At 43.2% G+C, this 17,541-nt stretch overlaps 1 protein-coding gene across 3 annotated transcripts in view; it reads right to left on the reverse strand.

Moving 5' to 3' along the window:
* MYO5B (myosin VB) overlaps window positions 1-17,541 on the reverse strand; it is a 157,490-nt gene that overhangs the window by 46,997 nt on the left and 92,952 nt on the right. For all 3 annotated transcript variants that reach the window (XM_065663542.1, XM_065663541.1, XM_065663543.1), the window contains exons 17-21: window positions 16,478-16,564; window positions 7,979-8,090; window positions 6,443-6,654; window positions 3,665-3,821; window positions 896-1,135 (exon numbers count right to left, since the gene is read on the reverse strand). In XM_065663542.1, coding sequence (XP_065519614.1) covers window positions 896-1,135; window positions 3,665-3,821; window positions 6,443-6,654; window positions 7,979-8,090; window positions 16,478-16,564 — 808 coding nt within the window. The remainder of the gene's footprint in view (window positions 1-895; window positions 1,136-3,664; window positions 3,822-6,442; window positions 6,655-7,978; window positions 8,091-16,477; window positions 16,565-17,541) is intronic.

Below are 17,541 nucleotides of genomic sequence, written 5' to 3' on the forward strand. Positions count from 1 at the left end.
AAGTAGGTATCCTGACTTATACAGAATGTTTCTTCTGCCTGTGAAAAGGCTGGTTAAGGATATAGGTGGATATGAATTTCCCTGCTTGTAGGAGGGGATGCAACTGCGTCCTACTCAGCATTTCTTATAATCAACCCTGAAAATCCTGCACAGTACTGGGAAGCAACATAGAGAGTATTTATCAGAGTAACTTGCAGACATGTGAGTAGTTGGGGAAAACTCTCCTCCTAAGTGTGTAATCAAACTAGTATTCTGCAGATCATTAATGACAAGTGGCAACTGGTAAAGAACTCTGTGTAAGACCATCAAGTCATCCACACAGGCATGTACTACACTGTGCCATCTCACCCCTCATCATGGCTCTTACCTCTGAACACGTTACATCCAGTAACAAGAATGTGCTCAAACTACTTTGTGAAGTATTTACCCAATTTACTGTTTACCTTCTAGGTAACAAGACTCATGACGTATGATTCAGTACAACAGAGGCAGGCAGTCTGCATTCTCAGTGCTTACAAAGCGAAAGTGTAATGGAGCAATCCAGCCCTTTGGGCCATGGGGATTTCACATGGAGCTGGCTTGGGTTTTCAAGCACCAGCTTTCAGAATTACCATTCTGCCCTCCTCCCCTGAGTCCTTCTGGGCAGTTCTCACAACAATGACAGTGCAGCTTTTCCAGCTTACCAAGCAAGCTCTTCATAGAGCCTGGTGGAGACCCAAGATCCAAGTGCATCTGCACTTCCATGGTAGTCTCCCAGATATATAGCCAGCAGTAGCAGAAGGCTGTCACCACCACGGCATCCTTCCCAGACACCACAGGAAGATAGAATCCTTTTGAGGAAGGACAACAGCAGACAGGCAAAGCAGCAACAGGATCAGCACAGCTCAGGACATACCTGCTCATCGATCTTCCTCTGGAGCTGGACCACCTTGTTCTCCATGCCAACATTGAGCTTCTTTAGGTGTTGTGCTGAGCGGGCCTCGATCTTCAGCGCCTTCAGCTGCTGCCTGGCCTTCATGCGCCGGTAGCAGCACTGCAGGACAATGGTGGCCGTCCTGACCCGGCAGAACTGAGTGCGGGCCAGCCAGCCCCGGGTGTACTTCTGGAGGGTGATGGCTTTGTGCTCCACCAGGATCTACAGAACAGTCACGGGGGAAAAGTCACTGTAAAGGTAGCAACAGCCCTTGTCTGGTGCAACACAGCACTCAGCACTTTGTAATCTGCCTTTGAAAGGGATTCTCCTCCAAGGAGCACTGTCCTGGTTGTGTAGAGGGTGATGGCTGGAGATAGAAGCTGTTATTTTGCATCCTCTTTCATAGAAGGGAAGGGGTACTTCAATCCCCCCTCCTGGGGGCAGTTCTCCAGTCTCTGAGCTCAACTGATGCAGGCAGGACACATCCAGTCCTCTCTTAGGAGCCATGCTGCTCACTAAAGAGAGTCAAGTCCTGCTTAGCCAGTGCAGTGAGGGGTATGATCCTGTCCAGTGGGCAGAAGACTTGATGGGGACAGGGGACATCTGAGCTCAAGGGAGACTTCACCACTTCCAGGCTTCCCAGGGCAGTGGTGAGATCACCATCCATGGAAGTGTCCACAGACTGTGTAGACAAGGCCCTTAGTGACATGTGTTAGTGGTGGCCTTGGCAGTGCTGGGGGAAAGGTTGGACTTGATGATCTTAAAGGTCTTTTCCAACTTAGGTGGTTCTATGTGTTTATGGACCACCCTGGAACAGTGCTCAGATACAAGAGATCCACTGCTAGCAGAATAAATACCCATTAACAGACACATCAACACTTAGCACCAAACTTACTGGCCCTTCAGCATCAGATGTAACTCACACCAGAACAGGTTTGTAGAGTTTTTTCCTCTGTGTTCCACCCCTGCATTATGATAATTTATACGGCAGATAAAATGCTGTCCTGGCGGGATTCCTTATCATGCGGATGACCTTCAAATAAAACCCTAGAGTCCTCTCGGTACAGTCTGCAGCCAGTTCTGTTGCATGATTCAATTTCTGGGAACTTGTATCTGGTTTTGTGAAATTTCTGGCACTTTTGATTTAATTTCTCCCCCAAAATTTACAACTATCTTTTCAGGAGGTGGCAGTTCAACTGCTTCCTCTAAACCTGAATGCTGACATATGAGATATAAAAGCATGCTGTTAAAACCGTTCTTATGTTGATCTATGCTGTCGTATTATGAGGAAAGAAATGGGAGGAGAATTTTAAGATTACAAGACACTTTGCTGTTATTAGCTGGGGATAAGTTGTCTCAGAAAAGGTATCACAGGAGCTTCTCTTACAAATCTTTTGTTTCACCCTGAGGGTTTCTTTGCACTTGCAAATTTTAACTCAGAATAAAATGATTGTGTGCACTTAGGATGCAGTAGGAGCTGCTCTGAAATAAACTTTGTATGTCTCCAGCCTTGTCACTCTTACAGATGTTTGGGCTGCGGGTGCCCAAACAGCTAGAAAAAACCCTACTGCATTGCCTTGGGGGCTTACTCCGATCTTACAACAGGCCTTAACAACAGCCTGACCTCATGGAGCTTCACTTGTAGTCCTGCATCTGTTGCTAAGCGTGCATTTGAACCAATACCTATCTCTAGCACCTATGTTCTGGTGCTCCAGAGATAAAGGATGCTCAGTTTTGAGAAGCCTGACCTTCAGAGCCAACTTCTACAACTTGTTAAGATTTTGGGTTACCTCGGCACTCAGAAAGTTTGAATGCTAGACCAGCTGCCTTCCTTGTAGAGGCTTCTGATTCAAAAAATAGATGCTGATAAAGCAGTGGCAGCATAAACTCCTGATCACCAGCATCCAGCTGCTCTGTTTCGGAGGACATCACTGACCTCTCTGGTAGGCTTCCATCAACTCCAGAAGGAAGATTTCCCCTCCTGGCTCATCATGCCTCTGACTTGAATTCCAGCATCCCCACAATTAGGCATAAATTCAGGTGACTACAAAACTAAGGCTGGACCTGAGGAGCAGACTGAAGATTTCCCAGAGTTGTTCTCAGTTTCATAGAATCACAGAATGGTTTGTGTTGGAAAGGACCTTAAAATCATCCAGTTCCAATGCCCCTGACCACGGGCAGGGCCACATCACACTAGACCATGTCACCCAAGACTCTATCCAACCTGGCCTTGAAACACTGCCAGGGATGGGGCATTTATCATGTCTCACTTAGTGTCATCAAACCTTTACTTCCTTGCTTCCAGCTCCTGGTTTAACACAGAAAGCTAATGGAGATAATGAATTAAAGAGGGATTTATATCAATAAATTACTTGACCCAACTGGTCTTCCTTCCATTCTGGAAACAGCACCTGCAGCGCAGCTCAGATACAAATTCAGCTTGCCAGGGAGGTTTTTGCAGAGTATGGGTTAGATTGAATGACATTTCCAGATTTCCACAATACCTTCTGGCACCCAAATTACTGACTTCATTTAGCTGCTCTGCTGAAGTGCTGCTGCCAAAATCTTATTTGCTTGCATAGCTTTAAATGGCAATGCTTGCCATCGCCATGTGCTCTCCAGAAACACCAGAAGCTGTCGGCTTCATTAAACATCAAAGTGGGCACAATAAATACATCACTGTGCTATGCCAGTGGATGTAAGGCTCTTCCTACTCTTTCCTAATGGAAAGCCACTCCTTGGAGTCAATACCTTGTGATAAATCCTCCTGACAATCATGCCCCGAGCAAAAGCCTGAATGGTGATGGCTGCACTGCGGACCCTCTGGTAAGCTCGGAGGATCCGTAACATTCGGTACTGCTTCTGTAAGATGATGGCAGCTCTTGTCCTCCTCAGGTGCTCAGCGAGTCTGCAAAGCACAGGAAAAAAGGTTAATAGTAAACTAAACTCCTCTTCATTTGTAATAAATTCCAGACTAGGCAGAGAAAAACCTCTCATCCAAAAGTAGCTTCATGGTATTCAAGAAAGACCAATCCAGCAGCAGGGCTAAGAGAAGAGCAGCTGATAGCATGTCTCTGTTATAATAATGGGAACATGCATGCAATCAGACAGCATCCACAGCACCCAGGAGCACTGGAACTAGAAATCGACGCGCCTCATTATTCCTAACTACCATTCAAAACAAATATTTTCCAGCTTTTCCCTTGGTTTGAACTCTTTTGTCTTGAGTACTTGAGCCAATCAATGTCCAGGTTGGCTCCATCACTTCCCTAAATATAAAAAGCAAGTGTTGTGCTGAATATCTACCAACTGAGAGAAAACAGCAGCAAACTGATTTGACATTTAAACTGGTGTGCACTGGTTTAGCTACATTCATGAGCAGAGCCCCAGGCAATTCACAGAGAGTAAATAATGAGGGATGTGCTCAACTCTGTGGCATGCTGCTCTCATTCTTCAGCTGAACTCAAGTTCAATCTGCTGTTATACAGGTTAATAAATGCCTGTAAAACCTCCATTTGATTTTATAATTAGCTCGTTTTGCTGAATTTATTGTTTATTGCTGTCAACATGAAGCATTATATAGATTTTTATTATATTAAAAGAAAGATTTTATAGATATTTGATCTACTTTATTTTGTGAAAAGAGTATCAAAACCAAGAGACATATCAGACTGGTTTATAGAGTCTCCTTCTCGTTAGGACCTACTGAATCAGAGCTTATTAAAGAGGACAAGGGATAGTCCATTTCCAAAAAAGAAGAAAGCAGTTATTTAGATGACATCCATCCCTATGAATAGGTGACCTGAAAAATCATGTTGAAGAACTGCTGCAGGTGGTTTTGGCACACCTGCTTCCAGCCTCCCTTTTAGCTCATACCTCATCACCTCAACATCACCAGGCATTCCTCCTTCCCCCTTAAGGGGATGGTTGACTGATGTGAAGTTAAATATAGAGTCCAAGTCTGTAGGTGTGCATGGACAGCCCATTGGAGAGGCTGAAGTTAATAATGGACTCTCTTTCTCTTAACCTTCCTCTTATTGCTTCAGTCTCATTTGCCTTGTTTGAAGTGAGCTTGAGACTGCCAAGAGGGACTGGCAGCTATGAGCCTAGAGATGTATATGGACTTCTAAGGACAAGAAGAATCTGTGCTCAGTTTTAAATAGAAGTCACTAAATTGTCCAGCTTTGCCTATTGGAGACCTTCTCAGCCCCAGATTCTCCATGATGCAAATCCCTTTTATGAGCACAAATAACACCACAAATTCAGTTAGCATCTCTGATGTTCTTCCAAAATACATCACAGAGATATTGTATGAATTAGAGGAAATGCTTGGAAAGAACATGGAAGTTCTTCACCCTTAGTACCCTCAATAATTGATAGAAATCGACATTCATCCAGCAACCAGGAGTGAAGAAATTACTACGCAGGAACCTTGTGGCATATAGACAGCATCTCATGTTGCCCAAGTGCAAGCAGTGCCAATTGGGTGGTAGGTTAGGTATATTAGCAATACTACTGGTAGGCAGAAGCTAACTCAGAGCCAGGGAGAGAATACTGCTGCCCAAAAACAAACAACACAGCCAACACACCACAGCTTCTCTAAGGAGAAAACAAAGAAGGAAACAAACCTGAAAGGACCAAAATACTCTACTCATTACTATCTGCGAAGTGCCTGAAGCCAGCTTGGCTAAATACAGGCCAATGGCAGTGTTTGACATAAATAAGGGGCACAAGATGCAAGGTGGCCAGGGTGTTGGGATGCTATTACATTGCTTTACTGCTCCCTCACAACCACCCCACATCTGCTACCAGCAGCCTACTCTCCAGCACATTGTTACCTATATCCCAGAAATCCCAGCAAGGCATCAAGATGAGGTTCTTGCACACAAAGGGTTAAATGCTAAGTTCTGTTATTCTGTACTCTAAATAGCCCCATTGCCAGTGATTTGCAGTGATCTTTCTCATTGCAAATGATACAGAAAACAATTCTGAGAACTTCCCTTGAATACCAGGAAGCACAAACCTAGTGCATGCAGAAGAGGAGCACATACCAACCAGCAAAGTGTTCACTGAATGACACAAATGCCCTTTATCAGATGTACTCAGAAAAATATCCGCTCTGTGGAACACTCATCTACATTTCTCAGAATACTCGAGTCATCTGTTTATAACCTAGCTGCCTATGCCATAGCCCTGGCTCGGTACCTAGAAATTAAATTTATATAGATATGCAATCGTTCAGTTTGAGGTAAAGAATTTTGATCTCTTGACCCTGAATAAAGCTACAGAGAGAGGCCACGAATGAGTCGTGACTTCAGCAAGAGAAGCTTTCATTGTAGTGGCATCTACATGCCCAATATGGATCTTGTCTTCACAGGGCTTAAAGGTAACACCTCATGCAGAGCATTTTCAAGGTTTCTTATATGAAATCCCCACGTTTAAGGTTTATAAGATGGAATAGATTGAAAATACAAGTGCCCCAAAGCACCTCCCAGCCAGCCCTTCCTCAGAGGGCTCCCCAGGACCCACCTCCGTGCCAGGTGCCCACGTGCGTAGCGCTGGATGGTGACTGTAGCTTGTCTGAGCTTTTTGTACCTGACCCACTGCAGCCAGCCCCGCACTGTCTTCTGAATCATGATTGTGGCAGCTCTAAACTTATCTGCTCGCAGTTTCTCCAGGTAAGCCACCTGGCCTGCACGGAAGAAGATCTTGGTACGCCCAAACTGGAACTTGTCTGGATCCTTTTCAAAAACATAAAGGAAACGACATTTAATTAAGGCAAATATGTTTTAATTTTTAGTAAAAATAGTAGATACAGATTAAACCCCCTACACTTTGAATCCACACCAGCTCAGCTGCCATTTATTCTTAATTGGGTGATTAAGATACTAGGCTGCAAAGTACTTGAGCTTCCATGTACCCACTGAGGAATGCAGCACTAGGATTCAATGTTAATTTACATATATTTACACAAAATCTGGTTGGTTTTTTTTTTTTTCACTTTTTAGGGTTTGTTTCTAAATTAAATAGAGAAACGCAACACCAGAGGACTTCAAGTAAAGATTTCTTTTTGAAAAGATTACATCTTACATCTGCAAAGTCATGTATGCACTGCAAATGGCTTTTAGCTAAAGGAAATCCTTGGTGCATAAGGAGAATGGCTTTTCCAGAGAGGAGCCCAATCGAGTAAATTCCCCAAAAGTCCATGAGGAAAGCAAGAGATTGAACATTAAAACCAGGCTAAGGAGCTCTGTGCACTTGGTTGCTCAATGGCAAGACCACAGGAAGAATCCTCTGTGTTCACATTTGCAATTTAGAAGTAATTCGCATGAGTCTCATAGATTCCTAGAATCCCAGACTGGTTTGGGTTGGAAGGTGCCTCATCCACTTCCAACCCCCTGCCGTGGGCAGGGACACCTTTCACTAGAGCAGCTTGCTCCAAGCCCTTGTGTCTAACCTTGAACACTGCCAGGAATGGGGCAGCCACAGCTTTGTGAAGAGAAACCCAGTTTTGTGAAGAAAGGTGGCAACAACTTCTTTTTTGCTTGAAGGAAAAGAGTGTCACTCTCTGGAATGCTTTCTCTCTGTATTAGTGGCTATTGAAAGTCTCCCACACAATACAGGGTATTCATTGCATTTTTCTCTTACTTATTTGTGCAAAGAGGAATTTTATGACTGAATAAGGTGCATGGTGCTGTTCTAATCTGACCTTCCAAAATATGCTCCAGCTATGGATATGCAAAACCAGAATGAGGGGCTGAGGAGACAAGTTTTCCAGACACGGTCAGTTGTTCGCATCCAGCCGGAGACAGCAAACTCTGGAATTCACAGCACTGAAATGGTATGTTCAGCTTGACCACAATGAAGAGATCCCACATCAAACCTGCTCTTTCTACCTCCTTATGAGACTACCTCATTCTGGAGAAAGCCCCAGGCTGACTAGGCTGAAGAAGCACCTGCACAAGCAGCAAGTGAAGTAGGAGCAGGAAGAGCACTTCAGATCGTATCCATGCTATGAGCTTTTGTGCTGTAAAAATCACTGCCAAAGATCTGGTCACAGCTCACCTTAATGAGGTCTTCCAACAGGGTCTGACATATCTGTTTCTTGTCATTGTTACAGAGGTCTCTCTTTTTCATAAGAACACGATACCTATTGAAAAAGTCATGGTAGGACCATCTGAAAGTAAAGCACACACAGGATTAGTCTGCATGCTGGGCATAATTTCCTTAAAATAAGGCATTTGGAGTCATAGATGACTCAATATATGAAACTCATGTACCAAGGGATCATTCACCGCTACTCTCAGCACGAAAGTCACGTTAGTTAGGTCACCTCAAACTTAATCCCAAATCTCAGCTCTCCTCTGCCACTGAATGACCTTATCTGTGTACTTTTAGCATGGAACAAAGGCCATGAATCACCATGTTTTCCCTTCTCCTGATGTGCTTTTCAAGCTGCTGCATTTTACCAGTCAAATCTAACAACATTGTTCCCTTTGGAAAGGATACGATCATTTTGAAGAGACTGTGGATCTGATTTGGCAAAAAATAAAAATAATTAAAAAAGCAATCTTAGAGATTGCATCAAATAGAAATTCTTCCTTTATTTTGTTTTTCCAGACTCTGTTGAATATTAATTTTAATCAACTAATTCACTAATCTATGTTGAGGTCTGTGATCCAGACTCTAAAAACAAACACAGATTCTTTGGACTCTGACAAGATAAAGCAGCCACTGGGAAGATGCCTCACTGTCACCAACAGTTAAGTTTCAAACATGCAATACTAATTGTAGGAATTAGAGCACTGCATCTTACTGCTAGGAAATACCATCCCCTGCCGCTGCTGTTAGACGTAGAGCCTGCAGACTGGATCCTGAAATTGGTTCAGCATCTGCCAGGTTCCAGCCTTCCCCAAATTAACACAGTGAGTTATGGACCCCTCAAAACCTGAGCGCTTAATTAAAACACTAGGCATTTCCAGCGATGTCAAGCATGGCCATCATAATTTAAAAATATATGCATAAAAAAGGAAGATGAGAGAGAATTACAATGATTCTGATTTCTGCCCTCTCCCAACAAAGCCATCTGTGAGCTGATCCTCACCCACAAGGATGTTCTGGCAGCCAAAATGAGAATATGCAGTATGAAGAGCAGCCACACAGAAACATCTCCTCCTCTGCCCAGCTGCTCCATGCATATCTTTTTTCCTGTATTATTACACCCAACTCTTCTTGGTTTTCCACTTCCAGAGATCAAGAGCAGGGGGAAGAAAGGCAAAATACATTGCGAAGGGACAGAGTGATGCTTGTAACAGGTCTTACACTTGGTCACTTTGCAGTGGTGGGGCTGAGCAAGACGTCACACCTCCACCTGAGCTCTTCCCATGTTCAAAGGCTGCCATCTCTATAAAATGCCTCACAGAACAGAATAGTTCAGTTGGAAATAACTTACAACAATCTTCGAGTCCAACCGCTGATAGAATCTCTACTGAAACTTCCTGAAAGCTAGGATATTTGGTAAGATAAGCATACCAAAAATTTAATGTGTACTTCAAAATACATGACCAACACTGTTTCACACCAGTTCAGAAAAAGCACAAGGACAGGAATGCAGCTTTAATTAAAATCAATATTCTAATTAAAAGAGTGGAAGAAAATGTTTACCAAAAAAAAATGAAGGCTGAAAGGCAAATAAATAAATAACTAAATGGACTGCTAAGGATTGGGAAGTGCCAAAGTGCCACACAATTCCTTCATGGACACACTGCAACCTTTACACGATTTGCAAAGAATATGGGAACAGCAAAAATAGAGAGTCCTTAGCATTGCACCTGAAGCAAAAGATAAGCTGGAAGGTTCCTAGAGACAGAAGCAAGAAGGAAATTGTGATGAGAGGATTGCCCATGGACAGATTAGCTCTGGATTGCCCAGATATTGTGATGATCCTGTACCAGTCTACATGGACTTGCTCAGAGGCTGAAAAGCCAAGGCTACCCACCCTCAAATAACCAAAAGTACTGGATTATCACTGGAAAAAAACACCAAAGACACTTGCTATGGGGGGGTCTCACTGGGGTGAGGTACAAGCAAGACTGCAGGCTTGTGTCATGTAGGGTTTAAACATGTTGTCTCTTTGCTTTCCAGATGTTTTTGTTTTATAATTACAGCTCCCATTTTGTACCCACACCTAAATCCTTTTGTTTTGTGTGAATAAAACCCATTTTCACTTTCAGCACATCTGAGGCTTCCGCAGCTCCAAATCAAACCCGATAGGAGAAGCAGAGCATGCAATGCCCGAGGCACACAGTCCAGCACGCAATGTTGGAGACCTCCTCCCTGGCTTTGGTATTACTCAAGCTAGGGAGAGCTTGGAAAGGGAGGAAATGGAAGGAGGGAGTATTCCCATTCAGCTGCCAGAGTCAGTTCAGGGACTAATGCTGCTATTTGGAGGCCGAAATGATCCTGCAGGTGCCACCCAGGCTCCTCCAACAAAGAGCGAGTGGAGAAGAGGCAACACGTGTAACTGAGGGTGTGGGTCAAAGCTGGGCAGAAAGAAGGAAAATCCGTCACCTTCCTGCACCAAGACAGACACAGAGACCCTACAACTGCTTTCCAACAAGAAATTCCTTGACAATAGATCGTAAGTCACTGTACACAGAGGTCTTTCTTCAGAGCCCGTCTTTTACATTTCAGAAGGTGGTAAAAAACAATCTTCCATCTGTAGTGTAACTAATTCACTCGTTAGGAGTAAGTCTCACATGGGATATTGGAAGCAGCAGGAAATGTGCTCACTGACTGCTGCCAGGGTGTTTTGCCAGGCTTGTGGCACCTGTAGTCCTCTATCCACATCTCCCAGATGTTCATAGCCCGATGCTACACGTCTATGGCACATTTCACCCTTGCTGCAGCGAGGCTGCTCTCACCAGCCTCACTGATTTAGCAGGAGATGACACTCCTGAGATCACACTGCTTGTATTATTGACCACAGGATATCAAGACAAAAGCTGTGCCACGATGGGGCTCTGCTGGTCCATCAGGAGTTTCACTGGAATACCTGCAGTCCCAGCTCACAGCAAAGGAAAGCTGCAGGGGCTCATAGGTGCCGTTACAGGATCTGCCCCCAGAGAATGGAACAATCAAAGCACTCAGGTTTAATGTAACATGCCTGGTTAAACCACTTCAGGCTCAAAGCGGTGTAAAATTCCCTTACAACTATGTGCTTTGAGAGAAACAAACACGATCCTACAACCCTACATAGGAGATCTCTCTGGTGCAGAAATACCAAAGCTTCATGCTTTAGCGAACACAGACCTTTCATTTTTTCCGCACACATATGTCTTTCCTTTAAGATTCAACATCTGAGAAAAGGAAAAAGGAGAAAATTTCTTTCCCTCCTGCTAGACCACAAAGCGATTCCCAGCACGAGATACAAGATGTGCCATGTTACCGCACAGCTTAGCAGGTCAGGAGAGATTATGGGAAGGTTATACCTCAGTTTGACTTGTTGACAGGTATTAAATTACAAGCAGATCTCAGGCTTTCAGAATGGTGCCACACAGCGCACAGCACTGTACACCTCATTGGTAAGAGGTGGAAACCAACAGCAACTAAATAAATACCATTCCTTATAATTATCAACTGATAAGATCCAGACAGGTGGTACAGGCAAAGAGCTGTGACCAGGAGAATTTGGGTACCTGCAGAACTGGGAAGGAGGTATGAAGGAATAGATGGATATTATTCAAACTTTCCCAGGGAAAAACATAGTAATCTCAGGGCTGAGATCAAGTACAACTGACCTCAAACATAACAATTTTGCTTTGAAGTCAGCACAGGTCACTAAAGGGAAGAGGCAATAAAAGCAATGTAAGGACACAGGAAAGTAACTTATGCGTATGAAAAACACAACCCACATTGGGCAGCAAGGAGGATGCTTGAGGGCTTAGCCAGGAGCAGGAGAATTGGTCAACCCAGCAATAACTTTTTCATTTACAGGAATCAGACAGAGAGAATAACCCATAAAACACACCACAAATTAACCCCTGTATCTGCAGTTTAAAGAACGAGATTTGAACGCTTCACACAAAACTACAACAGGATGCAAAGCAAAGGGGCTGCTCCTGCCCAAAATCATGGGGAGATGAACCTGAGAGCAGTCCTCGTGCTGCAGAGTCAGCTGGATTGATGGCAACCTTGCAATTAAAGGGAAGGCTCAGGTCAGAAACTGGGGTGAAGTTCTGACTCCCAAGAGGAAGCCTCTTAAAAGCATCTCTGCAGTCAGTGAGCAACTGCCCAAAATATCTCCAACCTATTGTTTAGGGTGATTACAGCAACGTTAATTCAGCAGCACTGAAGAGCAAAACAGAGCATAATAAGACCTCGGAGTTTTTATGACTTAACCGTCATATGGTTTCTCTTGGTGGCCTAAAATAACTGAATGCAAAATATTTCTATTAAGGGTAAATAATTAATTGTCCCCCTTCACCCACGTCCCAGCTTCAAGTAAGAAATCCTGCCAGCACCATGTGGGACCATGCTCCATAGGGATCAGTATTTTAAGCAGTAAGGAGCTGGACTATATTTATGTTCCTACAGGAGCTGAAGCCTGTTTGGGGGCAAGCACGTTGAATATCTGAGCCAAGATCTGACATGAAATTATTTTAGAAACTGTGGTTCAGGAAGAAAATTTCTCTTGCCTTGTTTACTGCAGCAGACCAGATTTGCCTTTCAATTAGCTCTAAAACATGCAGGCTGGCATGGCTTGAAATTATCTGGAATATATTCAAAGAGCGGAATGAGGGGGGGAAAACACCCTCTATTTACATATTACACCTTTGTTGGGAGTGGGGGGAGTGAGCAAACACAACTGCTGGTAGCCAAAGTCATTTATAAGTTTTGTTTTCCTGAAATGACAGCTAAAGGCACATTATAAAAGAAAAGGTTTTATACCCAAGGAAGCTCATGATACATTTCAATTGTAAATGTTTAATGTTTATAGAGTTTAGCAGCTGTGATTTCATACTGAATTGATACAAAGATGCTGCGTCTGACAACCAGCTCCAGCGACCAGAGGAAGCAGCCAAATGCCAAGAGTACTTAAAACAGTAAATTTCATACATAACAACTACAATAACCAGTATTTCAGGGAGACTGCAATGACAATGTTATGCAGAGTGATGGCATGCTGGGAGACCACTGTCGTTGTACCACTGACTGGAAACCGCAAGAACCAGCAAGTAGTTTTGACAAAATGCAAGTTAAAAACTTGTTTTAAAAGAGTATTTTGTTATTAATGGAGATCTGCACCAATTAATTCTCTACAGGCTAATCTCGATGTAGCCAGTTTCTATAAAGATGATGAATGGTTTCATAGCACAGAGACATCTTCCATGCTTTACCCACAGAAGGTGATGATAGATTTACTATCTATGCGTCTAAGACAGTCCATTCATCACAGTCATTTATGTACATGCTAACAAATACATTTCTTAACTGCTGTGTAACATTTCAAAAGCAAATGATACATTTCCAATTTACTTGAGATAGAGGCACAGTGCAGCGTACCATGGAAATGATAAAGTAAAGCCAGGCGTACCCAACATGGGGAGTGCAAGGCTTCATCTTTCGGTGGGAGCATACCATGAGTTACAGGGGTTGAAGAACACTACAAATCACATTAAAACTTCTTCTCTTCTTAAAGGAACCAGGTAGAAAAAAATTACTGAGGCCTCAAGACATTCAATTCTTAAACCCATAAAGCAACCACAGTGGAGAACTGTGAAATAAAGGCAGAAGATGGCTTTATCCAGAGACCTCTGACCCAAGGCCAACAGAAGTTACTCTTGTGACAGTATGCTGGAAAACATTCAGATGTAAATATTACAGGATGAAAATAAACATTATTTCCTGTTTCTGTAATAAAACTTCTCTTGAGATAAGACATCCTGAAAAATCCCTGTTGCCCTAAAGGTAAATTCCTTACACCCAAAGAAAGCAAAACCCACAAATATCAAGTTTTCCATTATTACTAAGTGGTTTAAATGGATAGCCTTCTCACAGGGTTACTATTCAAAGAAATGACCCTCCTTTTTGGTTTTAGCCTAAAAATACAAAGAAAGGGAAAAAAATAATCCATGCTTACTGTGATGAAAACTGAGACATCTCGCATGGATGTAAAACTGCAGAAAGAAACATCTATTACACTTCCCACACAATAAGATCCTGTGGAAGCACCTTTTGCCAAGCTGGTTTATAAAACCAATTCAAATATACAGGTTATTCAGAAACTTTCAATGATGTTGTCCAACTCCTGGATTCTCAAGACAGGAATCTTATGACCAAGGAGGGTGAAGCACTACCAGAACCCAAAGTGAGTATCTTATTTAGCGCAGAGCTGTTCCTGTATGCAATTATCTTCTAGAAATATAAAAAACAAAACAAAACAAAACTCTGTCCTTGAAGCACCCCAAATACTGAACTAGTGAAGATTATTCTGAAAAGCAGAAATAGCTTATTTGTACCCTTTTTTTTCCCCTGCAGGAAGGACAAAAGCTGATGAGTTACAGTGGTAGAAGATTCTGTATTCTCAGTATCTTGAGACAAACACCTCATAACCAAAAGCAAGCAAACAGAGCTCAAAGCATCACTTTTGAGCTTTTCAGGATGAAGTAGGCTTCACATCAGTCAATTATTTGTCATAAATAGATCTTGGCTGGCCTGCAAGTGCTGCAGTTGTTTCTGTCATCTGTGTCCTTTCCCCAGTCACTAACCGTATATCAATTTCAGTGCTGTAGGGCCTAAACTACAGAGTTAAGTGAGCAGAGGTGTGAAAAGGCTGCAAGATTGTAGGAAAATTATGAATGGGGAGGTACAGGTTGTCCCTGCAGCTATGCTAAGACCAGCAGCAAAAGCCATGGACAGCCCTCAAAGCAGAGCTCCTCAGTCCTCCCCTGGGATGCACTGCTGCAGAGCCAGGAGCCCAGACTGCACTTGGGAGCTTGAGTACTTGCTTAGTGAGCACAAAACTGCCTTTCTGTGGCCTCCTCCAAATGAAACTAGGGCTGTTTCACTGCTTTAGGGCTTTTACTGCAAGAGGACAGACAGATTTGTTCCTGCAGCTACTTTAACAAAGAAGATAATAAAAGACCCAACCTATGGGCTGATTTTTAATTCCTCTCTGTGGCTTAGAGATCACGTCATTTAAGAGCAAGTTTTTTACTAGTTACTTCCACAAAAGCCTTGAAGACTTCAGAGATGGGGTGCTGCTGGGTCCCCTAACAGGACCAGACTCCCACGGAAGACCCAAAGTACCTCTTCCACCCTCCTGTACTTACAGAGGAGAGAGAAAACTGTTCTGTGGAACAACTGATTTTAATTTTTTCCTTCCTGAAGCTGAGCTCAGCGGTTCTGGTGGTTTTTGAACTCACCAATTTTTGCCTGTCCATGGAGGTCACTGGCCAACAGAGGTTAAATGCGGCAGACCCCCCTCACCTCATCACGCAGGAGCCACCATCAATTGTTACAGGCTCTTTGCTGCCTTGCAGAAGATGTGAGTAACCAATAAGGCAGCACACTCCTCCCCAAAATCCGGGACAGGGAGTTTCTCATGGTGTTCAGCATCACGCTTAGCTGACTCTTTACTGAGCATATTTATAACTCCTTTGTTCCATAAAAAAAGGCTGATGGCTATGCTGACATTAACACAAAGCTGCTTGGCACTAGAATGCAACTGATGCATTTTTAGAATTATTTGCCCTTGTCATCTTCAGGGCTTATTTATAGTTTATGTTTTCTGATTTATGAGGCCCTAAAAACCTCTTCTGAATTTCATACCATAATCAGCAAGAGCCACGCCACTCATAACCTTTCCTTTTTAAGATGCAAGTCTTTGAAGCCCAGTATGCTTCGGATGTGCGGTGTGAAAGTCTGTGATAATAATTTACAACCTTATTTTCTTTCTCTGTAAGTATAACCAAATTTTTTTTTTTTTTTTTTTTGGATGAAATTACTATTGCAGCATGGGGGAAAAAAAGGAAAGGAAACTGTACAGTGCAATGAGCTTTTGTATGGGGAGCTTCAGGCAAGCAGGGAAGAAGTCCCCTAGGGTAACACTTGCTTCCAGGCAAGATGGGTTTAGAGGATATAGAGCCGTTGGTTTGCTAATTGCTGTCCACCTCCATATGGGATTAAAGCTGAATTCCTGTATTTGCCATGTACCAGTATTTTCAGAGATTTCGCCACAGCAAATTACTCCTCAAGACCAAACTGAATGGACCAGATGAAACACTGGACACAAGAACACACCCTATGGCAGCCTCACTTTGAAGCTCATCACTTGATAACGTCTTACATTTGAGGAAACCATGACCTAATGGGGGCTTTGAAAAATGAAAAAAAAAAAGGAAAAAGGCAAGAATCTATCTTGGATATAAACCTACTAAATAAACCCTGTTTGTCTTGAAAACACTGGTGTTTTCTTCTGTTCCCTTCCGTGCCCCAGACAAGGGACTTGCTGAGGAAAGCACACCAGCAGAACACCACCACACTGAACTCCAACCACAGTACCTGGATGGGAAGCCAGCTGCACTGATGCGGATGGTCTCCAGCACTCCACAAGCTCTCAGCTGCTGCACCACTCTCTTTGAATCAAACCTGCAATTATATTTAGGGTAGAGATTAACATAATGAGGAGGAATCCATACCATCAACCCATCTCATAGCGACTCCCCTTTGGAAACAGGGATTAGGTTCCAATTTGTGGAAAAAGCTTTGCTTTTGTTGTTAGTATAGGGGGTGAAGAAACACGGAGATCCATGGATAGCTTTTGTCCATAGCCATTCCCTTGCAAATCTTATCAAATCCCATGCCTTGCTCTGGGAACAGGTTGCACAAATGTCATTCATTTCCCCTCCATGTCACAAGATGCTGTGCTTTTCAAGTGCAACAGACCTTGCTATTGCCCTATTACCAATGCCAAGTGGTGCTCCTGGGACAAGATGACAATCTGTTGCAATTAGTCTCTACATCTGTAATCTACCCATATACATAAAACAACACAACTGCAATGAAGAAGGGAAGCATCGACCCCATCACAAGCTGCCTGATGAACCAGACAGTATTACCTTTGCAGCTATAAGGGCCACAACCTATTTCCAGGAAAAAAAAAAAAAAAGTCAAATTCAACAGCAAAATAAATCTGATATATTAAATTCAATAACAAAACTGAGTAATTAACAAGTCCCATGGATTTGGAGACCTTTATGCTTACCAAGAACAGTGGTGCTCATGCCCCAGGCTAATGGCTTTGGTAGGCATTGTGTGGATATTCAAGGTATCTCTCCTCTCAGCTGTCTGCCCTCCTCTTTTTAGCTGGCTCTACCCCTTACAATGGCATCTCATTTCCATCAGCAATTGGTACTGAAAATGTTCATGCCAACTTCCAGCTGAACACTCGCACTGTGCTCTCTCTGGTTCCTGGCATGAACCCACTTTCAGATCAGTCTATCTCTGCACAGAACGAGTCCAGGTACCAGCATCTTCCACTGCTTCTCCCTCCTTCCATCCCTGACAGCAAATGTACAAAGAGGTCCCAGCTCTTTAGCTTGAGACACTGGACCCTGGAAGAGGTC

The sequence above is a fragment of the Lathamus discolor genome, chromosome Z (assembly GCF_037157495.1).
Source record: "Lathamus discolor isolate bLatDis1 chromosome Z, bLatDis1.hap1, whole genome shotgun sequence".
Classification (NCBI taxonomy): domain Eukaryota; kingdom Metazoa; phylum Chordata; class Aves; order Psittaciformes; family Psittacidae; genus Lathamus; species Lathamus discolor.